At 61.8% G+C, this 26,489-nt stretch overlaps 3 protein-coding genes across 9 annotated transcripts in view; 2 read left to right on the forward strand and 1 right to left on the reverse strand.

Annotated features, from left to right (window-relative positions):
- The window catches only part of TEN1 (TEN1 subunit of CST complex), a 24,396-nt gene extending 23,410 nt beyond the window's left edge, over window positions 1–986 (forward strand). For all 7 annotated transcript variants that reach the window (XM_075994765.1, XM_075994764.1, XM_075994767.1 and 4 more), the window contains one exon: window positions 538–986. In XM_075994765.1, coding sequence (XP_075850880.1) covers window positions 538–701 — 164 coding nt within the window. In that variant the 3' untranslated portion in view covers window positions 702–986. The remainder of the gene's footprint in view (window positions 1–537) is intronic.
- Window positions 966–5,518, forward strand: CDK3 (cyclin dependent kinase 3). Its single transcript, XM_012778854.3, has 8 exons — window positions 966–1,083; window positions 1,614–1,743; window positions 2,093–2,170; window positions 2,241–2,361; window positions 2,450–2,620; window positions 2,713–2,814; window positions 3,096–3,299; window positions 4,837–5,518. Exons 2-8 carry the CDS (start codon window positions 1,628–1,630, stop codon window positions 4,960–4,962), a joined length of 918 nt encoding a protein of 305 aa, XP_012634308.1. The 5' UTR covers window positions 966–1,083; window positions 1,614–1,627; the 3' UTR covers window positions 4,963–5,518.
- A 381-nt stretch (window positions 5,519–5,899) lies between these two features.
- EVPL (envoplakin) lies at window positions 5,900–23,235 on the reverse strand. The gene is made up of 22 exons (XM_012778858.2): window positions 22,790–23,235; window positions 19,918–20,017; window positions 19,370–19,524; window positions 19,141–19,267; window positions 18,346–18,471; window positions 18,116–18,154; window positions 17,820–17,981; window positions 17,603–17,710; window positions 17,371–17,466; window positions 16,024–16,149; window positions 15,496–15,642; window positions 15,149–15,303; window positions 14,865–14,962; window positions 14,435–14,607; window positions 12,818–12,996; window positions 12,604–12,742; window positions 12,299–12,492; window positions 11,794–11,944; window positions 10,728–10,811; window positions 10,498–10,608; window positions 10,300–10,392; window positions 5,900–9,546 (listed from the first exon to the last, which is right to left on the reverse strand). The coding sequence occupies exons 1-22, from the start codon at window positions 22,885–22,887 to the stop codon at window positions 6,103–6,105; spliced, it is 6,105 nt and encodes a 2,034-aa protein (XP_012634312.2). The 5' UTR covers window positions 22,888–23,235; the 3' UTR covers window positions 5,900–6,102.
- Window positions 23,236–26,489: the final 3,254 nt, after the last annotated feature.

Here is a 26,489-nt window from a genome sequence, read left to right on the forward strand (position 1 = left end):
GTACATCTTCCTGGCCCTCCCTCCTTGGAGAAGTGGAATTTTCAGGCTATCTGGTAATTTCCACATGTGTGCCTGCAGTGTGTCAGCCCCACGGTAGACAAATTGCCACCATCCCATATGCCATCCTTCCTGCCCCCACCTCTTGTTGTCAAAACTCAGGACTGAGGCCTGTAATCCTAGCACTCTGGGAGGCCAGTGTGGGAGGATCGCTTGAGGTCAGGAGTTTGAGACCAACTTGGGCAAGAGCGAGACCCTGTCTCTACCAAAAATAGAAAAATTAGCCAGGTGTTCTGGCGCCTGCCTGTAGCCCTGGCTACTCGGGAGACTGAACCAGGAGGATTACTTGAGCCCAGGAGTTTGAGGTTGCAGTGAGCTATGATGATGCCACTGCACTCCAGCCTGGGTGACAGAGGGAGACCCTGTCTCAAAAAACAAAACAAAGAAACACCTCAGCACTGAGCAAGTTGAGGGAAACAGCTAGAATGCACCTGTGCAGTGCGTTGCTTACCCTGGGGTCGTGGTGTTTGTGTCTTTCAGATGGAGGCCCCGTGGTGAAGGCCCGAGTCCTGACCTGTGTGGAAGGGATGAACCTGCCCCTGTTAGAGCAAGCCATCCAGGAGCAGAGGCGGTACCAGCAAGAGAGGAGCACTGGCCCACAGGAAACGGCAGCCACCGATGACACCCCCGACGACTGCTCCTGAGGCCAAACCCACTGGAGCCATGGGAGCTGCACAGAGGTGTAGGCGCTTCCTGAGTGGCAGCCTTTGTCTGGAGCCAGAGTAGAGGGCCGGGTGGATAATCCAGCCCCTTCCCCTAGTTTGGAATTGGCCCAGAAATGAGAGCCCAGAAAGGCCTCTGAACCTGACGCCCCCACCCCCAGGAGACTGCAGGTGGCTGAGCTCCAGGCACTGGGGCTGTGCCTCGTGTGGGGTCATGGAGAGTTCCAGAAGGTCGTCGTGAATAAAGGCCCAGTGGGCGTGACCTTGCGTTGTGTGCACGTGGTGCAGCGCCGGCTGGGGCCAGGAGGGGGAGCCGTGGAGCAGACAGCCCGGCCGTGAGGCTGCAGCCGGATCAGGGCTTCTGGTGAATTCCGGGCTGGGGCCTGAGGGGAGGGTTCCCAGAGCGGCTGGGGGGCCCAGGATGCAGGGCGGGCGCCCCCGCCAAGGTGCTGCCCTCAGAGGCGGCCGAGCATCGCCAGACAGGCCGGGCCTAGGCCCCGGGCTCCGACCATGCGGCCTAGGGCAGGACTCTGGGTTCAGGCCCTTCCCAGCCCCTCATCTGGTCCCTGGGCCCCTGGGTGGCCCTTCCAGGCACACTTGTGCCCCCAGAGCCTCGCCCGGCTGGGCCAAGGCGGGAGCTCAGGCAGGAGAAGTCTGGGCCCTCCTGCGCGCTGTAGCTGGTCACAGGGGCAGCTGGCTGCTGCCCGGGCACTGAGCAAGAAGCCAGGGGGTCCGGACTGGGCTGGGCAAGGGGCAGCCTCAGGGGGTCCTGGCACAAGCCCGGGGAGCTGGGCATCCTGGCAGGGGCTGGGCAGGGTGGCATGTGGGGGCAGTAGGGGGTGTGGGGTGGCGCTGGGTGTGGGGCGCAAATAGCCGGCGCCATCTGTTTCCCAGGCAGCTCTGCCGACATGGATGTGTTCCAGAAGGTCGAGAAGATCGGAGAGGGCACCTATGGGGTGGTGTATAAGGCCAAGAACAAGGAGACAGGGCAGCTGGTGGCCCTCAAGAAGATCAGGCTGGATTTGTGAGTGTGGGGTCAGCCCGAGACACCCCGCCCTGGGTGCCCACAGCCTGGGAGTTCCCCCTCCGTTCACTCCTCATCTCAGGGTTCACACTCAACTTCTTTCCTTTTTCGGCTGCTGCCCAGGTATACTGGCGCGGCCACAAAGGTGCAGCCCCCGCCTGTCCTCACTTCGGTTCACCTTTGACCTGGGCCCTGCTCTGTGGAGCTTGGAGGGTGAAAAGTATGGGCCCAGGAGCACAGGTCCCCAACGCCAGGGACAGGCCACCTGCGCGGATATTAATCCCCCTGGCCGGAAGTGCCCTTCTTGGCTCCTGCCACCACACCACGGCTGGACCCTTGTTTCCTGCAGGGAGACTGAGGGTGTCCCGAGCACTGCCATCAGGGAGATCTCCCTGCTCAAGGAGCTGAAGCACCCCAACATCGTCAGGTGAGTTGGGGAAGGAGGCAGGGACGCTGGGACGGTGAAGGCCACGTCCTGACCGCCACCTCCCCGCCAGGCTGCTGGATGTGGTGCACAGTGAGAAGAAGCTTTACCTGGTGTTTGAGTTCCTGAGCCAGGACCTAAAGAAGTACATGGACTCCACCCCAGCCTCCGAGCTCCCCCTGCACTTAGTCAAGGTACAGAGGGGAGGCCGGGGAAGGAGAGGGGACTCCCCAGGCAGCCAGGCCCTGCTCAGCCAGATCCCCCTCATGTTCATCACTGCAGAGCTACCTCTTCCAGCTGCTGCAGGGGGTGAACTTCTGCCACTCTCATCGGGTCATCCACAGAGACCTGAAGCCCCAGAACCTGCTCATCAATGAGCTGGGTGCCATCAAGCTGGCTGACTTTGGCCTGGCTCGGGCCTTTGGGGTGCCCCTGCGCACCTACACCCACGAGGTATTGCGGGACAGAGAGGAGAGGAGGGCAGCTGAAGGAGTGTCACCTTTGCACTCAGCCACCCTGAATGATGCTGTTTTCTTGCCCCACAGGTGGTGACGCTGTGGTATCGTGCCCCTGAGATCCTCTTGGGCAGCAAGTTCTACTCGACGGCCGTGGATGTCTGGAGCATCGGTTGCATCTTTGCAGAGATGGTAGAGAGGGAGACGTGTGTGGCCACAAGAGGCCACAGGCAGGGTCCCATGGGGGATGTAGGGGCTTCACTGATGCTTCTATTAGAGGTGGATTAAGGGGTGTATGGGACTGGCTAAAGGACTCAGGAAGCCAGCCTTATTCCAGAAAAGGCTAGAATTCTTTGCACAGCCTTGGGAAAGATATCTTGACAGTCCCTCCCTGGCTCTGGTCACTTATGTGGTGTTGGATCCTGTATGATAGAGGGGGTGGACCCCATACTTTCTCTTCTTCCCCCTTCAAGGTGACCCGCAAAGCCCTGTTTCCTGGTGACTCCGAGATTGACCAGCTCTTTCGTATCTTTCGCACCCTGGGGACACCCAGTGAGGCCACGTGGCCTGGAGTCACCCAGCTGCCTGACTATAAGGGCACCTTCCCCAAGTGGCCCAGCAAGGGGCTGGAGGAGATTGTGCCCAGTCTGGAGCCAGAGGGCAAGGACCTGCTCGTGGTAGGTACAGGTGGGCAAGAAAAGCCTCCTAGTTTTAGCTGCTGTTCCAACTAGAGTGTCCCTTTCGTCAGCCAGCCACTTGTATAACCCTGGCTCTTTCTGAGCCCAAGCTGGTCTCTTTCCTGGCCCTTGTAAACGATTGGTCTGTCGTTGGGTGTATTGATTGTTCGACTTGGAGGCCTTCCCAAAGATAAATCCAATGTTCATCTTCCCTTTTAAGCCTTCTCTCAGCTGGCGGCTGTGTCTTCATGCTGTGACACTTGCCCTTTCCCCCCATTGCTTGTGTCTGGTTATCCCCTTGTGGGCACTTCATCTCAGCTGCACGCGTCCCCCGGCAGGGCCACACCTCCCACTGCCTTGGTGTCCCCAGGGCCTCCCACGTCTTCACGTGAGGCTGTTCAGGACGGGCCATTCCCCACCACCTGGGGGAGCGTACTGGCCCCTGCCACATCCTCACTCACCCCTCCTGTGGCACCATCTTGACCCCTTGGGCTGGCCCAGGCCGACTGCCCAGAGGATCTGGGGCAGAGCAGTTGTTCGGGCCCACACAGTCTCCAAGGCACGTTCCTCCCCTTAATCTAGTGTTGGGTGGGAGGAAGCTCAGCGTGTTCATCTTCAGGCATCCAGCCTTTCAGAAGTCCAAGTGTTGGCCAGGCGAGGTGGCTCACGCCTGTAATCCTAGCACTCTGGGAGGCTGAGGCAGGCAGATTGCTCCAGGTCAGGAGTTCGAAACCAGCCTGACCAAGAGCGAGACCCCGTCTATACTATAAATAGAAAAATTAATTGGCCAACTAATATATATAGAAAAAATTAGCCGGGCATGGTGCCGCATGCCTGTAGTCCCAGCTACTCGGGAGGCTGAGGCAGAAGGATTGCTTGAGCCCAGGAGTTTGAGGTTGCTGTGAGCTAGGCTGACGCCACGGCACTCACTCTAGCCTGGGCAACAAAGTGAGACTCTGTCTCAAAAAAAAAAAAAAAAAGTCCAAGTGTTGTCTGCCAACCCGATGGCAGCAGGCAGTGTGGACTTCCCGCCAAGGCTCTTGTAGTCCCGCCAGGCTGCTCCACGGTGGGGGGTCCTTCCACATGCTGCGGGTTCAGGGGCTCTAGGGCAGAGCTGGGCGAGCCTGGGCACTTGCAGCGGTGGCGCCGCCTCCTCTCCCCTGCTCGCTGGATTCCCGCCCCGCTGCAGGTGTGCTCCCTGGACAGGTTGGGCCCTGCTTCCCGTGCACGAGGGATGTTGTGCTCTTCTCAGCCAGAAGCAGGGACCAGAGCCCTCCCCAGGGAAGGGGGACTGACTCAGCCGCAGTCGCCTGAGGAGACCTGGGTGATTCAGGGCCGGACTAGATACTCTTTGTCCTCAGCTTCTAGGAGTGTTCAGGACTGGCTTGAGAGCTGGGAGGCGGTGACTGAGTGCAGTTTGGGTTTGAGGACAGCCACTTTGGCACTTGGGGCCCTCCCCTGGGACCTGGGGGTGGGGTGTTCCTGTCCCCACCCTGGCCGCACTCAGCCCAGGCTCTTTCCTCCTCCTTCCTCCCAGCAACTCCTGCAGTACGACCCCAGCCGGCGGATCTCAGCCAAGGCCGCCCTGGCCCACCCATACTTCTCGTCCCCGGAGTCCTCCCCGGCCGCCCGCCAGTGTGTGCTGGAGCGTTTTTGCCGTTGAGAACGTCAAGGCCCACCCCTTGGGTCCTCCTGGGCAGCTGCTGCCCCAGCTGACTCCCCTCCCATTCCCGAGGGGAGAACAAATCTGGGAGGGAGCGAAGCTCTAAGGCATTTGGCATCAGCCAGCAGAGGGCCGAGCGTGGGTTCGTTCTGCCTGCAGGTTACAGAGTTTTGTTGTTTGTTGGGTTTGATGGTGCCGGTCCAGAATAGGGGCCCAGATGGTCCATGCATGAGGGGGTACGCTAGAGACCGGTCCCCTGGCACTAGAACGATAGGTGCCGTGTGGAAAGCAGGGGCCTGTCTGGCTGCTGGCTGCAGCTGCAGAGCCAGACCCCGAGGAAGGGGCGCCCCCTGCTGGCCATTTTGGATTTAAAATGTTTGGGGGAAGAGTTGGGTCCCAGATTAAACAGGAGGGAGAGAGAGGGCGTTCTTCTGACCCCAGGAGAGGTCAGGGCATGTGTGACTGTTCTAAGGAGTTGTCATTTCACCTAAGATATGCTTATGTTGCTTTGCTTCTGGCTTGACAAACAGAAAATAAACGGGATACGTCTCTGAGTTTTCTGGCAGTGTTCTGCTCATGGGGGACACCTGGGCTTATCAACAAGGGGGACATTGACAGAGGGCCGGAGACAGACCTGGCCTGAGGCAGTGGGGAAACTGAGAGGGCAGGGAGAGGAGCCCGGGTGTTCCCTGATCTCTTTCTGGGACCCGCCACCGCATCCCTGCCCAGATCCCTGGGAACCACAGCCCTCCGGGAACACTGTTTCCCAGGCAGGCACGTGGGCACGTCCATTCCCCACCTGCGGATGGGCCCAGGCAGTGCTGCCCTGAGCTCACACCCCGGACAGATGACAGATGGATCCTGCGTCCCCAACGGTGAAGGAGACTCGGCCCAGGGAGAATCCGTTTATTGGGATCACTGGGTGGGGGAGGGGGAGGACAACACGAGCTGCTGCTCTCCTGGTCTGGGGGTGGGTCAGGCACCAAGGCTGGGGGAGGCCAACACCACAGATGAGTAATAAAATAACAAAACGGCGGTTGGGCAGAGGGAAGACCCACTGCTTGGGATTAGGCTGCTCTGGGGGTGAGAGGTCTGTGCACCCCACCCCCAGCACACACACTGCCCCGGCCAGCGCCAGCGTCAGCGAAGGGAGCGTGGGACGGTGGGGGAGGCCGCGCGGTAGCAGCAGCGGTACCCCTCCAGTGCCGCGGGGAGGAGCAGCAGGCCGCTCACCGGGTCTTTCCTGCAGCGGCCCATGGCCTCCTTGTAGCTCAGCCGTTCCTTGGAGATGGGGTCTGTCAGATCCTTCTCGTAGCTGGACTCGTCCTGCAGGAGCCGGGCCAGCTCCTCGCTGATCATTCCGGAGAGCAGAGCCTGCGGGACAGGGATGCGGCCGGTCCTCTTGGGGTCGATGAGCCCCCCGGTGAGGTGCTGCGCCTGCAGGTGCGGGAGCGCGCTCTCCGCGGGCATCCAGCCCTTCTGGATGGCCTCGCCCACCGACAGCCTCTTCTTGGTGACGGGGTCCTCGATGCCGGTGAAGGCCTTCTGGGCGTTGAGCAGCCGCTGCGTGGAGACATTGTCGATCAGGCCCCGCTCCACGGCCTTGTGCACGGAGTAGCGCTCGCGGCTCAGGAGGTCCACGATGCCCCCTGTGGCCGCCTGGGCCTCCAGCAGCTTCTGCCCGGTGATGGGGTCCAGCATGTTCTTGGCCACGGCCGTCTTGATGCTGCACTTGTTGTCTGTGGTTGTGTCATAGACCCCGGCGATGGGGAAGCTGTCATCGCCGAGCCCCAGAGTGAAGCTGGGAGAGAAGAAACCGGTGCTCTGCGGGGCTGGGGAGGTGAGCGGGGACTTGGAGATGATGGAGCCGATGGAGAGCGAGGAGCAGGGCTTGGTCTCCCCGGCCACAAGCAGGGCGAACTCGGAGATGGGCAGGTGGCCGTCCTTGTACAGGTGGTACTCCTCCTTGGAGATGCGCCGGCAGCGGAGGGCGGCCTCGATGGAGTACTGCTTCCCACTCTTGCGGTCCAGCAGCACAGACTCCTCCCCACAGGGGCCCGAGGTGGTGACCTCCTCCCAGTCGCACTCGAGCTCCTGCAGCTGCAGGTACTGGCCTCGGTCGATGATGCCCCTCTTATAGGCCTCATACGGGGACATGTCCTTCCCCGTGTCAGGTTCCAGGATGCAGATCTTGGTGGAGAGGTTGGTCTCCCGCGTCTGAGTCTCCTGGCTGAGCTCCTCCCGGCTCACCTTGGCGTGGAGGTCCCGGAGCGTTCGCTCCTTCTCGTAAATCTGGTCCTTCTCGTGGAGGATGGCTGCCTCGAGCCGCGAGAGCGCCTGGCCCCGCTGGGTGGCCTTCTGCCGCTCGCTCTCCGTCTTCTGGCTGAGCAGCTTCGACTCCTCCTGCAGCTGCAGTGCCTGCTGCTGCTTCTGCCTCTCCAGCACCCGCAGCTCCTGCTGCAGCCGCCCGCGCTCCTGGCCCGCCTGGTCCCGGGCCTTCTGCAGCTCGGCCTCCTCCCGGGACCAGGTCCTCCCCAGCGCCTCGGCCCTGTGGATCCGCTCCCGCAGGCGCCCCGCCGCCTCCTCCTGGGCCTGCCGGGCCGCGCGCTCCCTGGAGAGCAGCTCCCACACGCGGGCCCGCTCGTCCTCCAGCGCCCGGTCCTTCTGCACCCGGATCACCTCCTTGTAGATGGTCTTCTCCTGCGATTTGGTCTTCTGCAGGACGTCGAGCTGCACCTGCAGGTGCTTGCTCTCCCGGTGCAGCTCCGCCACCCGGGTCTTCTCCTGGTCCAGGTCCCGCCGCAGGGCCTCCGTGGACCTCTCCAGCTCCGGGTCCTTCTCCAGCTTGACCACTTCCTCCATGATGATCTTCTCCTGCACCGCGGGAGGCCGCTTCTCCAGCTCCTGGATCCTCAAGGTCAGCTGCCGCAGCTCCCTCTCGAGGGCCAGCTTCTTGCCGCGGTCCTCGCCGAAGCTGAGCAGCGCCTCCTTCTCCTCCACGCCGGCCCGCAGCTGCTGCACCTCCAGCTCCAGCTGCCGCCGCCGCCCCACCTCCTCGTCCAGGCTCCGGCTCAGCCGGCTGTGCTCCTCGCGCAGCTTCGGGTCCTTCTGGGTGACCACGACCTCCTGCACCACCACCTTCTCCTCGGGCTTCCGCCTCTCCAGCAGCAGGTACTTGCTCTGCAGCTCATAGACGGCGTCCTCGGCGGCCCGCCTCTTCTGGGCCGCCTCCCGCACCTCCTGGCGGAGCCGCTCCGCCTCCTTCTCCAGGACCGGGTCCTTCTCGTGGCGCACCACCTCCTTCTTCACCGTCTTGGTCTCCACCTTGGCCCGCTCCCGCTTCCACTCGTCGCGCTCGCCCTGCAGCCGGATGAGCTGCTCCTGCGAGCGCCCGTGCGCGTTGACCAGCTCGTTGAGCTGGGCCTTCAGGCGGTCGATCTCGCGCAGCACCTCCGGGCTCCTCTCGTGCTTCACCACCTCCTGCGTCACCTCCTTGTACTCCACCGCGGGCTTCTGCGCCCGCAGGGCTTCCAGGTCGGGCAGCAGCCTCTCCACCTCCTTCTCCACGCTGCTCCTCCTGCCGGCCGCCTCCTGCAGCTGGGCCCGCAGCCGCACGATCTCGCGCTCGGTCTCCGGGTCCACCTGGAAGATCTCGTGGACGCGCTCCTGGAGCTGCACTTTGGGCCTCTGCTTCTGCACCGCGCTGTATTTGCTGTGCAGCTCCGTGAGCTCCCTGGCCAGCGCCGCGCTCCGCTTCCTCTCCTCCTCCAGGAGGCTCCTGAGCCTGGAGGACTCTTGGAGAAGGCCCGGGTCCTGCTCCACCTTCTTCACCTCCTTCACAATGACCTTGGGCTCCACCGAGCTGATGGCCCGCTCTAGGTCTTCGATGCGCACCTGCAGCTTGGCCACAGCCTCCTCTGCCCCCTTCCTCCTTGCAGCACCCTCCTCTATCTGCAGCCTCAGAGCCCGGGCTGCCTTGACCATTTCCAGATCCTTCTCCACCTTGACCACTTCTTTCACCACAACCTTCTCCTTCACGTCCACCTCCCTCTGCTCAAGGGCCAGCAGCTCCTTCTTCAGCTCTTCCAGGCGGGCCACGATGACAGCGTCCTCCCCCTGGACCTGCAGGATTCTGTTGCTGAGCTGGGCTGCCTGGCTGTCCAGGCTGGGGTCCCTCTCGATTTGGGTGACCTCCTTGGTCAGCAGATGAGGCTGCATGGTCTTCCTCTTGCTCTCCAGCTGGACGACCTTCTGGGCGGCCGCTTCCAGGTCTGCCTGCAGCCCGGCCCGCCGCTTGCCCTCCTGCTCCAGCTGGGCCTTCACCTTGGACAGGCTGCTCTCCAGCTGGGGGTCCCGGTAGAACTCCACCACCTCCTTCTCCTCCAGCCTCTCCAGGGGCCGCTGGGTCCTCAGCTGCAGCAGCTGGCCTCTCTGCTCCTCCAGCTCGCGCTGCACCTGGGCCACCCGCTTCCTCTCCTCCTCCAGCTGGGACTTCAGGGCCTCTGACTCCCTCCCTGCCCGGGCTGGGCTCTCAGACCCTTGCTTTGCATCGTGGGTCACCTGGATGTCCTCACTGAGTTCCTTCTGCAGAGTGAGGGAAGGGGGAGAGAAGAAGGGGTGAGAGGAAGAAAGACATGAGCTCTGTTTTTCTATACCCCAACCCCAGGATCAGAGACCCCTCCCTGCCGGTAGGTCCCAGGAGGAGCTGAAGCCCTGAGGTGCTTGGATGCAGGATGTCGAGGAGATGCACTCCGTGCTGTGAAGTTAGGACACAAGGCAGTGTGCAGGCCAGGGGTGCGCTAGAAAGTGCAAATAGGACAGGTTCTCCCTGTCCCTTCCATCCAGGCTCCCAGGAATGGGCCCAGACTCCTCTGGGGGATGCTGGATGGAGGCTCACGGTGGTAGAAAAGCTGGCAGGCCACCAAGATCATGAAGAGCTTCCAGCTCCTGGTCCAGCAGGGACAGATACCCAGGTGACCTGCTGCCGTTGTGTCTGGGTCCAAGGCTAAAGACTCTGGGGGATTTCTCTGCCCTCTGGAGTTAGTGGTCCTGTCCCATCAGAAGACTGCCCAGTGGCTAAGCTGTGGCTTCACCGAATGACATCTCCAGGGCCTACCTCTGGGATGGATACCAGCCTATAAGAGCCACTGGGGAGGAAACTGCAGGAGGCAGGGAGCTGCACCCCTGTCGAGCTGCTGGGCCTGCCCAGGGGCTGCAGGCTGCAGGGAGAGGAGGCAGGGAAGACGTGTCAGGTTGACAGCACGGCCATCAGCCATCGGGGGAATGGAGTGCATATTCCTGGCCATTGTGGGAACAGAGTAGGTGTCATCTCTGTACCTTCTCCAGCATCTTTCTAGCAAACTCCAGCTGGTGTAGCTGTTGCTGGTGTGCCGCCACGACCTCAGTATAGGCCTTTGCAAGGTCCTTCTCCTGTACAGGGCAAAGGGAGGGGAAGGGAGGGCAGAGTCAGCTCCCGCCTCGGAGGCTGCAGAGCTGGTGCCAAGGTACGCTGAGCCCCGCCAGGTCCCGCCTCACCTGGGCCTGGATGCTCTCCTGCAGGGGAGCCACTCGGGGCTTCTTGGGGGCTGACACCGCCAGGCTGGGCTCCAAGGAGCAGCGGTAGGTGTCTGCCTGCAGCTCATAGTCCTGAGCAGGGAGGAGAGGACAGCAGGATGATGTCATGGGGGCAGCTGGGCGTGAGGGAGCAGGGGTGGGAGGGGTAGGGTGCAGGATAAAGAGGGACACACTGAAGTGAATCCGCTTACTTGCAGAGCTGCCTGCAAGTCCTGGGAGAGGCGGGATGCCACAGCCCTGTCCCGATCTCGGCTCTGGATCTCTTGCGTCAGCCTCTGCCAGGGAAGAATCAAGAGTCAGGAGGTGGCTGGGTATGGTGGCTCACACCTGTAATCCTAGCAGTCTGGGAAGCCAAGGTGGGAGGATCGCTTGAACTCAGGAGTTTGAGACCAGCCTGAGCAAGAATGAGACCCCATCTCTACTAAAGCTAGAAAAATCAGCCGGGCATGGTGGCGCATGCCTGTAGTCCCAGCTACTTGGGAGGCTGAGGCAAGAGGATCACTTGAGCTCAGGAGTTTGAGGTTGCAGTGAGCTGTGATGATGCCACTGCACTCTAGCCCAGGTGACAGAGAAAGATTCTGTTTCAAAAAAAAAAAAAAAAAAAAAAAAGTCAGAGGCTCCTTCTAGACGCCAATCTGGGCCATGCCTTCCCAGGCCACAGGGGAGAGTCCAGCCTTCTTCCCAGGCCGGGCAGGGCCTGCGTGGTCTGGTCCTCTCTCCCGAGTCCCCCTGTGTCCCCTGACTGCCATTCTTTCTGCTTGGGACATTTCACCCTCTCCCCCAGCCACCTGTCTATCCTCCAGTCTCAGCTTTCGTGGCAGATCCTTCTGCCCCACTTGCCTGGACCCCCATGGGTGTCCCGCAGGTGCTCCCCTGGGGCACTGGCTTCTCCACACAAGCGCTTACCAGCCTGGGGCAGGGGCCCCTGGTGCACTGACTGGTACATAGCAGGGCTTGACAGCGTGAGGAAGACGCAGCAGTGGTTGGAACCCCCATGCTCTGGGGCCTGAGCATGAATCCTACCACCCACCTCAGAGCAGACAAAGATGGGCTGGCCGTTTTCATGGGCAAAGTGGCACCTTTCAGGTGGAGGCCAGGGAAGGGGGTGACCTAAGACCTCTGTGGCCTCACTCTGTGGCCTCTTTTGAGCCTTGGCCGCTAGGGGGCGTCCCGTGCCCAAGCAGCTGTCCCTGGTGGGGTGGAAGCGGCCAGGGAGGAGGAACAGCGCGCCACGTCGCCCACAGCCCAGCCCCTCACCTTCTCTGCTTGCAGCTTGTAGGCGATCTGGCTGGGCCCGTCGCTGGGCCGCACCTGGTTGTGGGGCAGGTGCTCCAGCCAGGAGCTCAGGTTGTCCCTGCAGTTCTTGAACTGCTGGTAGGTGAGGCCCACATCTTGCAGCATCTTCTCCCTGTGGGAGGACGAGGCCCGGAACAGAGGTGACAGCTGCCCTCTGGGGCAGGCAAGGGGTGCACAGAGGCGGCTGGTGGGAGCCTCCTCCCCGGCACAGCTCAGGAGGCCTGGGTGACCTGCCGTGCAGAGCCCCTCCTCTCTGACCCTGGCTGGGGCCGGGCATTCTGAGATGGAAGGGACAGCCTCTGCCAGGCATCACCCTGGGAAGGAAGCACTGTTACCCATTTTAGGGTTGAGGCACCGGAGCCTCCAAGAGGTAAGGCCCCCTCTCCACGCTGACGCAGCGTGTGTGGCAGCAGTGCCCGGGCTCCACCCCGGCCCACACCGTGTGCCCGAGCGCCCCGCCGCTCACCGCAGGTCCAGCTGGTCCCCCACGGCGTGGTAGCGGTCGGTGAGGGCCCGCACCTGGCGCTGCTGGCGCGGCAGGTCTTGGCAGAACTCGTGGAAGTTGTTCTGCAGCGCGGCGCACGCGTGCTCGGCGGCCTTCAGCTCGCGGTGCAGCCCCAGCACGCAGGCCTGCTGCCCCAGCAGCTCCCTCCGCTGGTGCTGGGGACGGGGGACACAGCGCATGCACCCTCGTGCCGCCAGATGCCGGGTCCACCCCACCCACCCCCAAATTGCTCGGCCAGGCTGTGCCCCGTCCCGCCGGCCCCTCACCTGCAGCTGGCTGACCCTGTCCTGCAGCGCCCCGGGGGCGGCAGGGACGGGCGCCTCCTGCGCCAGGGTGGACTCGAAGCCTCCGATGACCCTGTCCGAGTCCCGGATCTGCCGCTCCAGCCCCAGGGCAGCCTTGGCTCTGCCGCGGAGGAGGGAGGGTCAGACACCCCCTCGGCCACACCCCGCTGCCCTGCCCGGGACCCCGAGCACTCACTTCTCCCCGTAGAGACTGCACAGAACCTGCACGTCGCTGTGCTTGTTCTTGACGCTGTTCAGGGCCACGGGCAGCTGCAGGGCGGCGGGGCCCACGGGCCGTGCCGACAGAAACGCCTCGCACTGCTGCTGGGCCGCCTCCTTCTCGGCGCCCAGGCCCTGCAGGCGCTGGGCCGTGCCCTGCAGAAGGGCTGGGGTCAGGCTCCCCGGGCAGTGGGTTCTGCCCAGCTCTCCCGCCAGGCCAACCTAACCGTGCCCACAGAGGCACGTGCTCGGGCGCAGGCCAGAGAACCAGGTACAGGCCTGGCCCCGCTAGTCCCTGTGTGGACGACCTAGGGCAGGTCAACCTCTCTGACCCTCAGTCTCCTCGTCTGCGGGGATGACTGATGGGAGGATGCCGCAGGGCCGCATGCCAGGCTCACCGCTGCCTCCTGTCTACCTCACCTTGTTGTCCTCTCACAGCGGCTTCACTGTCACCCCAGGCTCTGTCACGGGGTCATGGCCCTCATTCCCTCCGTCACACAGGTCACTGTGTAGTGCTGACCCTGCCGGGCACCGCCTCGGCCAGGCTAACCAAGCTTCCCCCGGCCCCCGACATCACTGATGCGCCTGGTGCTGGGGCTCCAAACCCCAAGGACCTATGCGGTGTGACGCCTCCACTGTCAGTCGCTCTGGGGACCACCCTGCCCCACAGGCCAGCCAGTGACGTATCAACGTGGGGTATAGAGGCCCCCGCCCAGCTCCAGAGCTCCCCGCGGGCCGGCTGAGGCCTCGGCTGAGACTGCACTGCGGCAGGGCGCCCCCTCTGCCGCCTGCTTCTGCCCCCTCCCTTGCACAGTGTCTCCCAAGGGACCCCCTAAGAACGCCCGGCACGCTCTTCTTCATCTCAGAGTCGCCCCTGGGCCCTGCCTTGCTGCTGTCCCACTCTGGGAGCAACCCCCTGCCCTGCCCGGCCTCTGACCCAGCAGGCTGCCACCTCCGAATGTCCACAGCACATTGTGGAGAGAAAGTGACAAGTTGCACAAGAATGTGAACGACATGATTCAAATGTTTTAGAGCCAAACACAAAGGATACGATATATTTGAATAGAAACCGGTTTGGAAGGATAACCGGGACCGCTGCCCCCAGCAAGGGGAAGGGTGGCTTTCACGCTTTCACTTTCAGCTCTTTGGGGGGAGGGGGGTTGAGTTCACCCGGCAGAGAACTTGTTCTTTGGTAACGATATTCAGACAACCGTGCAACCTCCCCAGGAAGGATGCCCCCCAATCAAGCCAGGAAGAACCACCCCCTAAAATACCCCAGGCTTCCTTGCTGCTCTCAGGACCTTGGGCAGAACACCTCCTGGGTGCACGGCCTTTACACTGGGTCATGCTAGAACCTTCCCCGGCGTTACTGCACTTCATCCCTGGGCAACCAGACGAGCTGGGCATTACCACGCCTGTCTCAGGGATGAGGCCCAAGATCACAGAGCCAGTCAGTGGAGGACGCAGGGTGAGAACCAGCCTGTCTGAGCCCAGGACTGTCCGTGCCCCTCCTCCACCTTCGATCCTGGCGGCTGCTCCCCGACTTGTGTCGCCTCCCTAGAGTGTGTGTGGGCCCTGCCTGCGGCTCACCCACCTTGTGGCTGTGGATGCGGCCCTCCAGGTCCTCCAGTGGGGAGGTGCGGCTCAGCGGGGTGCGGGCCCAGGCCAGCACCTGCCTCTCTATCTGCCTGAGGTCCCCGTCCAGCCGGGTCATCTGTGTCAGCAGCTTCTGGGCCTGTGGGTCGACCGAGGCCGAGCCGGCTGGCGCTGGGGGCAGAGGGTGCTGGTGAGGGCCCAGGGCCTGTCTCCTGTCTGCAGACGGGTGCTCCCTGGGAGCCCATAGAGGGTCCTTCAGGGGTGTGGCTGCAAGTGGGTGGGCAGGGCCTAACAGAGGGACAGCCCCTGAGCAGATGCCCCTAACCCAGTGTCACCCTATACCCATCACAGCCCCCCAGCAGTGGCCAAAGTAGGAATCCACTCCCTCTAACCCAACAACCACCCCCTCTCGGGCCGGCCCTCGGTACCCTGCTGGCCAGGCCGTATGGCCTCCGTGGCACTGGCCTTCAGACGGCTCTGGACTGTGGCCAGTTTCTGCTTCAGGGCCTGCAGCTCTGAGGCCAGCCTGGAACAGGAGGAGTTCAGATGAGGACGTCCCTCCTCTCTGTCCCTCCCCAGCCCCGGCAGACACGGCTCCTGGTGAAGTCCAGGCTTAAGTCAGGGGTCTGCCAGGCTGTGGCCTTGGGCAGCACAGGGCCTGGTCTGGCTCACAGCCTGCCTCCTCCTCTCTCGTGTCCCTAGGCAGGCCCACCTGGAGGCCCTGGCCACGGCTTCAGGGTCTGGGGCCGGGATGCAGAAGCAGGCGGCTGGGGCACTCTTGGTCTCCCCGCCAGGGCCCTGCACGGCCCAGGTGTGCGGGTCAGCGTTGTCCACCAGCGTGTACCGCTCCCCCCGCAGCAGCTGCACCTGGGGACACATGGGGGGCCGTGCAGGCTCAGGGCATGGGGCCAAGCCCAAAATGGGGTAGGGACTGGGGACAGGGACAGCAGTTGGAACAGGGGCTGAGAAGGGGTGGGAGGTGCTGGGGGGGACAAGGACAGGTCAGAGGGTGGGGCAGAGGCAGGCACAGGAGTGCTGGGGCTGGAGCAGGGTTCGCACTTCTCCTGAGTCCCAGTCGCAGATGCTGTCCACCCGGAGGGGCTGCTGGAGTGGGTTCCTGCGCTGTGGCAGAGGGGCCACCTCCTGGCTGTGCCGCTGCAGGTCCCCAATGGCCTTCTCGGTGATGGCCAGCTGCTTCTCCTCTGCCTGCCGGGGACCCAGGCAGTGGGGGCTCAGGCCAGGCTGCCCTGGAGGCCACCCCTCCCCGTCCCTGAAGGGAGTCCGAGTCTGGCCTTCATGAAGCCGCGGTCTCTAACTCGGCAGAGTAAAAGGAGCCGCCCCAGGGGCCTGGGGTGCTGGGATTGGCTGGTTGTGGGTAGGGGCTGCCCAGCACCACCCAGGCCCAGAGTGGACACTGGAGGGACTCAGAGCTCTCGCAGGCTGCCCTTGTCAAAGAGGGGAAGGGCTTGCTGGTAACTGGCCAGCCTTCCCCTGTGGAGCAGACCCCCGCCCCTGTCCCCAGGCCAGAAAGATGGGCAGGCCTGATCCCCAGGAGTAGGGTGCAGGTGGCCTGTGGGGTTGTCTCACCTCCAGCTGTCGCAACAGCTCTGTGGGGGCACCAGAGAGGTCCCCAGGGGCAGGGCTGTACTTGGTGTCCAAGCTGGAGGTGAGCTTCGCCAAGGTCTGGCTGACCGAGTCGGCCTCTTCCTGGAACTGAAGTTGCTGGGCGGTCAAGGGCAGAGCCCAGGGCAGCCTGCTGCCCGCTGACCCTGCAAACCAGCTAATCCCAACTAACCCTAAACCAGCTGAACCTAAATCACCGCTTTCCCCTACACTATTGGCCTTTTTCTACCCAGGCAGTAGGACCTTTTTTCACTGGAGTTCTCTGCAAATGGGGCATTTTTGGTTCACTGACTTAGAGTCTCGCTTTGTTGCCCAAGCTAGAGTGAGTGCCGTGGCGTCAGCCTAGCTCACAGCAACCTCAAACTCCTGGGCTCAAGCGATCCTTCTGCTTCAGCCTCCCGAGTAGCTGGGACTACAGGCATGTGCTACCACGCCCGGCTAATTTTTTAATATATATTAGTTGGGCGATTAATTTCTTTCTATTTATAGTAGAGACGGGGTCTCGCATTTGCTCAGGCTGGTCTCGAACTCCTGACCTCAAGCAATCCGCCCGCCTCGGCCTCCCAGAATGCTAGGATTACAGGCGTGAGCCACTGTGCCCGGCCCCCTAAAGAGACTTTTTAGACATTTTTTCCTTAAATGCCATCCAACCAACTCCATGAATTTTAATTTCTTTCTTTCTTTTTTTCTTTTCTTTTTTTTTTTTTTTGAGACAGTGTCATGCTCTGTCACCCAGGCTGGAGTGCAGTGGCGTCATCATAGCTCACTGCAACCACAGACTTCTGGGCTCAAGTAATCCTTCCACGTCAGCCTCCAAAGTAGCTGGGAGTACAGGTGTGCACCGCCACGTCCAGCTAATTAAAATTTTTTTTTCCCTAGAGACAGGGTCTTGCTATGTTGCCCAGGCTGGTCTCAAACTCCTGGCCTCAAGCAATCCTCTTGCCTCAGCCTCCCAAAGTGCTAGGATTAAGGTGTGAGCCACCGCACACAGCCCTCATGAAATTTCAATAGCACAGGTATGTTGTGTATCTGTTTAGGTACTGTGCGCAGATCTGTGCTTTATGTATGCAAAAAGTTAAGATATTTTTTCACCCTTAAGAACCAATTTCCACCCTTGTGGGGGTGATATCAACGCGTTGAGCATGCATGCATGCATGACTTTATTTTCCCTCTGGGACCTAGTCACAACCATATAGCTCTGTCTTTTTTAGAGGTGCCTTGGCCCTCACCATGGCAGGTGTCCTGGGGGGCCTCCAGGCACCTGTGCGGCCTGGTGGCCGCCTGCCCCTGCTGCCCGGCCCACAGGCTCACCCTGCGGTAGTCCTCCACGTGCTGCAGCTGGCTCTCCTGGCAGATGCACAGGTTCAGGAAGTTCTGCCACTCCATCTTCAGGGCCTCCTGGTGGGCCTGGGGACAGCAGGAGCCCTGGGACCACGCCCCACCCAGCCGCCCTCCCTCCCTCCCTCCCTCCCTCTCTGCCCAGCCTCCCTGGGAAGTCCCCGCTGAGGGAGGGCACATCTGGGCACGGGCGGGGCCTGCGCACCTGGATGGGCGCCACCGCAGGGTGCCCGAGCTCCACCATGCGCTCCCCGTCGTCTTCCAGCTCGTTCACGCTCTGCTCCTGGCGCAGCAGCTCGTGCTGCTTGAAGTGCTGGGGGCGGGCGGGGGCGGAGAGCGGCGGTGAGGACCGCGATGGCCCTGGGGGCCCCTCGTCCCCCCCCTCCATCCCCCGTCCCCGCCCCCGCCCTCCGCGCGCGGACCTCGTACTCGCGCCGCACGCCCGCGGGGTCGGCCATGAGGTCGCTCCAGTCCTGCTGCACGATGCGGCGCTGCTGCTCGGCCAGGGCGCCCAGCTGCCGCGTGCAGCCCTGCAGGTGCGTGTACAGGCTGCCCAGGCTCTGCCCGCGCCACGACGCCGCCTTCTGCGCTCAGGGTGCGGAGAGGAGCGTGGCAAGAGGCGCCGTCAGTTCGCGCAGAAACACTGGCCCCGTCCAGGGCCCAGGCGGCCACCCCCAGCCCAGCTTGCGCCACCCTGCCCGGGCTCCCTCCTGCTCACCAGTAGGTCCCGGTATTGGCTCCGGATGGTGGTCGCGTCCTGCCTCGACCAAGGGGAGGAACAGAGGCCGTGAGAGGGGGGGTGCAGGGGATGGCACCCGCAGGGCTGGGCCAGCTGTGTCCCACCCACTCGCTCCCCAGGGAGCCCATGGATCTAGCTCCAGCTCCCCTGGGAGAAGCGGGGCTGGGGACTGGGCATGGATGCAGGCCCCAGGGAGGGGGGTCACCCACCGGCCCCACAAGGGTCCGCAGCTGCTGCCCATAGGCCTCGATCTCCTTCTGCAGGATGTTGTGCTCGGCCACCTGCTGCTCCAGCTCTGCCATGCCCGGCCCGTACTGGCCCGCGCAGACCTGCTTCTGCAGGGGAGCCCACTCAGCTCAGCCCACTGGACCCCACAGCACCTCCCGCCGGGGCAGAGGAGTTGGTCATTTGGGCAGGGGGTGGCCAGCTAGGGGAGTGCATGGCCTGCTGCTCCCTAGGGCTCAGCCTCTGAAAAGTCTCCCCACTTTGTCCTGCCTCATCTGTGGCCCCAGCCTCAGTGCCTCCTGCCTGGACACCTCCAGCCAAGCTCCAGGACCCCAGCACACTCTGCTCCACCGGCCCCCTCCCCACTGTCCCTCCATTCCTGTCAGGACATCCCTTCTGTTGTGGCATGAAGGCACAACTCCTCACCCTACCATCAGAGTGACCTGGCTCTGCCCACTTGCCCAGAAAACCCCACTTCACGTCACACCCCAGGCTTCCTCCCGGCAGGAGCCTTTGCTCCTTCTTTCTGGAATGTTCTCTCTTCACCACTTTGCTATGACCCAACTGAGCCCTCTCACCTCCCTGAGGAAGACCTTCTCCTGCAGGAAGCCCTCCCTGACTGCACTGTCTGCTCTGCTTTTGCCCTTCCCGGGCCCCTGAGCCACCCCAGGTGCCAGCATGCAGTCAGGCCCTGGATCAGACGCAGTTCTGTATTGTTCTCTGTGCTGGGGTGACTCTGAACCCCTTGGGGGTGTCTCAGACATTGGGTGTGCCCTAACCTGTTTCTGCTCCAGCACACGCGCCCAGTCGACCCTGGGCCCCACGTCAGGCGGCAGCACCATCTTCTCGTACAGGGCACGGTACTCGGCACACTCCTGGGTCACCCGCTCGTGCAGCTGCTTGATGCTGCCAAGGAGGTGGCCGGCAGGTCAGGCCTGGGCCTGGGGCTTCCCCTGGGACCCCAGCGCCTCCATCCAGGAGCCCAGCCCCGGCTGCTGCCCCACTCACTCCTTCTCGATCTCCTCGGCCTGCGGGTGCTTGAGCCGCCGGGCCTTGTCCACGTCCAGGAACAGGTCCTTGAGCAGCATCTCGGCCTCCTTCAGGCTGCGGCCCGTCTCCTGCTGGTGCTGCAGGGCCTGGCTCTGCTCGCTGTTCAGCCGGTCCTGGGGCCGTGGGACGGGAGCTTCGCTGGGGCCCAGGGCCCCCACACCCTCGCCGCCCCACCTCTGCAGGCCCGAGCCCCACCTTTGGGACCCCAGCTAGACCAGCCAACCTCACGGTCAGAGGGGCAGGCCTAGGACATCTCTGGGGCAGGCAGCCAGGACATGAGGGGAGCCCTGGGCCCCTCCCTTTGACCCCAAGTTTGGGAGCCCAGCAAAGAAGGAAGGCCGAGCCCTCTCGTCCACTGGGTGCCAGGGAGCGGGCAGTGCAGGACAGGGGCTGTCTGTCCCATCTTCAGCATCACCAGTGGGCACTCTGGGTCCACCACGTGTGACAACAGGCCCCCCATGCCACCGGCCTGCCCCCACGCCCCACCCCCTGCTGCGTGGGCCCACCTGCTGCAGCCTCTTCTGGGTCTCCAGGATGTCCCTCTCCACCTGGTCGGCATTGGCTTGCATGCGGGAGATGAGCAGGGCCAGTTCCTGGGTGGCAGCTCTGGTGGGTGGTGGGGACAGAGGGCACCATGGTGGCCTCTCTGTGCCCCACCCAGGTGCTGTGCCCTGCTCTCCCTCTCCCACATCCTGCCCTACAGCCGGCTAACTGTCCGGGAGGGAGGAGTCCATGGCCTGGGGGGACTCTGGGGTCTCTGTCTGCGGGAGACCCTGCGAGATACTCAGTCCCGGGGACAGTGGTGAGAACATTGTCCCCAACACGAGGGTTCAGAAAGTGAGGGTCTCAGGTGTGCGTGGCACAGGGGAGCAGGTGGGCCCGACATCTGCAGCCTCAGCCAGCTGTCCTGGCAGTGAGTTCCTGACCCCGCCCAGCTGCCTGCCCGCTTCCTCGGGTTGGCGGGTGGTGGCCCAGCGAGCTGGTGAGTCACCGGCTCAGCCACTAATACCTGAGAGCCTGGCTGGGCCCCGAGGAGTGGCCGTTGGGCCGGCTGAGGGCAGGGAACAGCGGCATGTCCCCCACCCCACTTCCTCCCACTCCAGGCCTGTCACCCCTCCCCATCCCTCCCCACCCCTCCCCCACCCAGGGGCTGCGCCAGTGTCCAGGGTTTAGCCACCATCTGGAGGAGCTAAGATTGCTGGGGTCCCCAACACTCTCCAGATGTGAGGGTCCAAAGCCCAGCTAGGCATCTGGCTTGCTGTGGGTCACAGGGACAGGAACAGAGGGTAAGCCTGATTCTTAAGCCCCCGGGGTTCTTGACCATGCATTCATTCAGCGGCCTCTAATACAGCACCCACTGTGTGCATTCATTTAGTGGCCTCTAATAGAGCACCCACTGTGTGCATTCATTCAGCGGCCTCTAATAGAGCACCCACTGTGTGCATTCATTCAGCGGCCTCTAATAGAGCACCCACTGTGTGCATTCATTCAGCAGCCTCTAATAGAACACCCACTGTATGCATTCATTCAGCGGCCTCTAATAGAGCACCCACTGTGTGCTTGCACTCAGACTCTGGAAGTCACAGGGTCAAGCAGACCTAAAAGAAATAAGGGCAGGCCAGGCGAGGTGGTTCATGCCTGTAATCCCAGCACTCTGGGAGGCTGAGGCGGGCGGATTGCTCGAGGTCATGAGTTCGAAACCAGCCTGAGCAAGAGTGAGACCCCGTCTCTACTATAAATAGAAAGAAATTAATTGGCCAACTAATATATATAGAAAAAATCAGCCAGGCATGGTGGTGCATGCCTGTAGTCCCAGCTACTCGGGAGGCTGAGGCAGGAGGATCACTTCAGCCCAGGAGTTTGAGGTTGCTGTGAGCGAGGCTGACGCCACGGCACTCACTCTAGCCTGGGCAACAAAGTGAGACTCTGTCTCAAAAATAAAGAAAAAGAAATAAGGGCAGAGTGGTCCGAGCCTCCTGAGCATGGCACCTTGTTGGGGGGGGGTCGTAGTCCCGGGGAAGGGGAAGCCTTCACTGAGCTGGGCCTTGGACTACGGGTCACAGGACAGGACAGGCGGAACGGCAGTGCTAACAGACACATCAGTCGGAAAGAACTCTGTGGCCCCTGGGTTGGATCCTTCTCCATCACAGCTGCTGTGTGACCTTGGGCAAGTTATTCAACCTCTCTGTGCCTGAGGTTTTTCCACTTATAAAATGGGGGTTTAATAATCATATCTACCCCTCAGGGTTATTGTGAGCACTAACCACATTAATCTATCTGTGGCGGCCAGTGCAGAGCCAGGGGCAGAGCGAGCACCCAGCACGAGTTTTCATTCCTCTCGAGGGTAGGCGCCTTGAAGGCAGGGACCGGTCAGTTCTGTTTACAGCAGCAGCGCCAGGGCCAGAACGGTCCTGGACGCAGTGAGTGCTCACGAGTTGAATGAGTGGCTTGCACACGAGGGGAGTGAGGAGCCCTCTTTGGGGCGCTGCAGCCTGAGCCAACAGGGCCCTGAGGACAGAGCTGCCCCAGGCCGGGAGCAAACCACCTGGGAGCCACGGGACGGGACGGGGGAGCTGCGGGCCCTGAGCCCGGGGAGGGGCTGTTCCCACTGGGAGCCGCACACTCCACCCTGGGCTGGGCTCAGGTGCCCCAGGGAGGACGGGTCGCTCGGGTGAGAGTCTTAACTGCTCTTTCCTGTCTGCCCAGATGCCCGGCCTCAGTGTCTCTCAGTGTCTGTCGATGCCTATCGGGTGATGGGCGGCCGCCCCCACGCCAGCCTTTCCTCTCAGCTCTTATCTGGACACCCCGACCCAGGCAGGGCGCTGGAGCCGGCCAGTGGGAAGACACGGCCAAGCCCACCTGCAGAGAGCAGCGTGACCCCAGGCAGGCACAGCACCCCCTCCATACACCCACAGGAAAAGAAACCCCCCAACTCTTTAATAAAATCCCAAAGGCCCAGGCACACCCGCCTTGTCCTCCTGCCTGCCCTGCACCGGGGCCCAAGTGTCAGCCCAGCCAAGCGGAGCCTTGAGGGCACAGCTGCCAGGGGAGCAGGCTCTCCTGTTTCCCGGCCCCCTGGCAGGGGACCCGGAGGCCCAGGCTCCTGCCCAACACCTCTCCCACTCCCTCTCCAACCCGCAGCCCTCAGGCCTCCCCGGAGAACGTGGGGAGCGCCAGGCCATCTCTTGCCTCCCTCCGGGGCTGGAGCTTGGCCTGATCCAGCAGCTCCTGCGCAGGGAGAGAGTCCGCCCCTGGGCCCTTTGGCCTCGGGACACCAAATGCCAGCACTGGGCTGGTCCTGGGCTCCAGGCCGCTGCCAGGTAGCTGGAACACCTGGGACAGGCACCACCCCCACCCTAGCTCCCCAGCCCCACTCACCGGCTATGCTTGCTGGGGGACCCCTTGGGCGACCCCTTGGCTGGGGAGCCCTTGGGGGACCCCTTCCCCTGGGAGCCTTTGCTCAGCCCCTTGAACATGGTCGTAAAGGCAGATGCTGGCCCAGGCTGGGTTTGGCCGGCGCAGGAGGGCAGGTGGGTGGCAGGCGGGCGTCCTCGCTGGCTGGTCAGCAGGGCTCTGGCGCCGTGGGGCGGCCGGGCACCGGGGAAGGCAGTTTCTGGGAGGCCCCTCCCTGCAGGTGAGGCGGCGAGCGGCCTGGGCCCAGGGCTCACCCACGCTGGCTGCACTCACGCCCGCTCCTGCACAACCAGTCTGGGAGGAAAGGGCACGGCCCGGAGGGCGGGGCGCCAGCCTGCCCGACTCCCACAGAAGGTTTGGGCTTGTAACACCCACACGCCCAGAGGGAGCCGGCAGCGATCACGCCCAGGTGGGGCAATGGCCGGGCCTGGAGAGACGGAGCTGGAGACAGACACACAGGCGGGCGCAGGCCCAGGGAGGCCCCAGCCCTGGGGCTCGGGTTAATAAACACCTGCAGGCGCGCTGAGAGGCCCCGCTACCAGGCAGGCCCCCACCCAGGGCTCATGCCCCACCAGGAGGGGTGGGGCCGTCCCGCCAGCCCGGGACTCCAGGTCTCCACTCCCTGTTCCCCACCGACATGATGGGGCAGCCAGGGGACATTCACCCCCCACAACTGGCACAAGGTACATTTGAGAAAGTGGGCAGCGCCCAGCTGCTTCCTCTGACCACGACCCGCAGTCTCAGCGGCCCGTCTTCCTGGCCGGCTCAGAGCTGGAAGCAGTAGGACGTGCGTCACTGGGATCCTCAAAAGATTCTCAGGCCAACTCGAGAGAGGCCAGGACGTGCACTGGACGCCCTCCCCCAGGCGCCACCAGCGCTGGCTGTCAGGCGCTCCCAGCCCAGGCTCCGGCTGAGTCCTGGCAGCCCGCTGCACGTGGGTTTCCCACCCGCCTCTCCCTCTGCCCCAACTCCCCTGCCTGGAAATGTCGGACAGTGATGCCAGTTTATTGGCCTTTGCCTTACCTCCAGGGCCAGGGCTGCTGCCTTGTCCTTCTCCCGTGGTCCCAGGGGTCCAAGACGGGGGTGGATGCCCCGGCTTCTGGGCACTCCTTTCACTGGCCCAGCGCGGTCCCGGATCAGTACTGAAATCCGCAGTTTTGGTGGAAGCGGGGCTTGTGAGGAGCCAGGGGAAGGAAAGGACACACTAGGGTTCAGGCATCAATATGTCCTGGCGGGCCCAGCTGAGGACCAAACGCATCCCAGCAGGAGAGAAAGGGCCCAGCACACTGGGAAGACCAGGGACGGAGGCCTGGGGCTGGCCACATGCCCCAGTGGGACAGGAAAGTCTTGTGTCCCTTTTGGCTGCATCTAGTGGGCCAACCCCTGAAGTGGCGTTGGGGGTACCCAGGAGCCCCCCATTCCTGGAGGAGGAGGGGCTGACAGTGGCAGTTGGGAGGGCAGAAGGGACCCTGATAGGTGAGTAGCAGGAAACAAAGTGGTCTCCTGTGCCTTCCAATTAGTGAGTTGGCACCCCAGCCCCTGGCTCCACTTTATTCCTGGTGACAATTACCTTCTAAGCCCTAATTGCATGACTGCATTCAACTGTTGTCAGAAAAAGGCCATTTGTTTATATGACAGGGCCAGGGGCCAGCTGCTACCACCCCTGCCTCTCTTCTCAAGCCCAAGTCAGCACAGCTGCCTTCAGCTTTGCTACTGGCCCTTCCTGGGGGTGGGTGGCCACTGGAAGCGGGGCTCAGCGGGGCAAGATGTCATCCACCACACTGGGCAGGGGAGAGAACTCTGGGTAGGGGGTGGGCAGCAGAAGGTGGGCTGGGGTGGGGGCGGGCTGAGGTCTGCAACATTTGCACGTCCCCTCTCTGCAGAAGCCGTCCTGGAACTGAATGAGCCCTGCGGGGGCCCCTCACACGCCCCGGAGATTAAGCGCTAACTGATTCACTGCAAGAAAAACAAGAGCTGACTTCCTGGCGTGACTGTCTCACGCTGGATCAAATCAGACCCAAGGGTTGCTGGGCAGCTGGTAGGAGCACCTGGGCTCTCATGCTCCTGCTCAGATGGCAGTGACCCTGGTCCCCAGAAAGAAAACAGGAGAAAGGATAGTGGCAGAGAAGCGTGGGTCTCTCTATGCTTCACCTCTGGTCTCTTGCCCTTTGGAGAGAGAAGAGTAGTTCAGTTAGAGGGCCAGGTTGGGACTGACAGGCTCGATGAAGACCCTTGATGTCACACAAGGAAGCCACAAGCCCTGCTGTGTGTGGCTGCTGAGCGTTTGAAGGTGCTGGGTCCACACTGAGATGCCCTCTATGTGTAAAATTCACGCCGGATTTCAAAGACTTACTATGAAAAAAGAATGTGAAATATCTCATAAATTTCTTGTATTGATCATATATTGAAATATTTGGATATATTAAGTGAATTTTTATTCTTGTTTTTTGAGACAGGGTCTTGCTTTGTTGCCCAGGCTGGAGTGTAGTGGCCGGATAGTATCTCACTGCGGCCTTCAACTTCTGGCCTCAAGTAATCCTCCTGCCTCAGCCTCCCACGTAGCTGGGACTATAGGTGAGCACTACCATGCCTGGCTAATTTTTCTTATTTTTGTAGAGACGAGGTCTCACTATGTTGCCCAGGCTGGTCTTGAACTCCTGGCCTCAAGCAATCCTCCCACCTTGGCCCCCCAAAGTGCTGGGATTACAGGCCTGAGCCACCATGCCCAGCCAGAAATGTATTTTAAAATTTTACCTGTTACTTTTTATTTTATTTTATTTTTTAATATAGCTACTAGAAAATTTAAAAGGACAAACGAGGCTTGCTGAGGACATCTCCATGTGGACCCAGCACCTTCAAACGCTCAGCAGCCACACACAGCAGGGCTTGTGGCTTCCTTGTGTGACATCAAGGGTCTTCATCGAAGCCATTTGTGGCTCATGATAGAGTTCTATGAGACAGCTGACCCAGAAGCCAGACAGCATCCCCTGACCTTTCCCGGCCTCAGCCTCTATCATGTCTCCTTGGTTTTGTAAAAAATTTATTTTTGGTCGGGCGTGATGACTCACGTCTGCAATCCTAGCACTCTGGGAGGCCGAGGCGGGAGAATCGCTCAAGAACAGGAGTTCGAAACCAGCCTGAGCAAGAGCGAGATCCCATCTATACTAAAAATAGAAATAAATTAATGGCCAACTAAAAATATATAAAAAAAATTAGCCAGGCATGGTGGCGCGTGCCTGTAGTCCCAGCTACTTGGGAGGCTGAGGCAGGATAGCTTGAGCCCAGGAGTTTGAGGTTGCTATGAGCTAGGTTGATGCCACAACACTCTAGCCCGGGCAACAGAGTGAGAGTCTGTCTCAAAAAAAAATAATATTTTTTATTTAAATTTTTTTTTTTTTTTTTTTTTGAGACAGAGTCTCACTTTGTTGCCCAGGCTAGAGTGCCGTGGCATCAGCCTAGCTCACAGCAACCTCAAACTCCTGGGCTCAAGCAATCCTCCTGCCTCAGCCTCCCGAGTAGCTGGGACTACAGGCATGTGCCACCATGCCCGGCTAATTTTTTCTATATATATCAGTTGGCCAATTAATTTCTTTCTATTTATAGTAGAGACGGGGTCTCGCTCTTGCTCAGGCTGGTTTTGAACTCCTGACCTTGAGCAATCCGC

This window comes from Microcebus murinus, chromosome 18, assembly GCF_040939455.1.
Source record: "Microcebus murinus isolate Inina chromosome 18, M.murinus_Inina_mat1.0, whole genome shotgun sequence".
NCBI classification, from domain to species: domain Eukaryota; kingdom Metazoa; phylum Chordata; class Mammalia; order Primates; family Cheirogaleidae; genus Microcebus; species Microcebus murinus.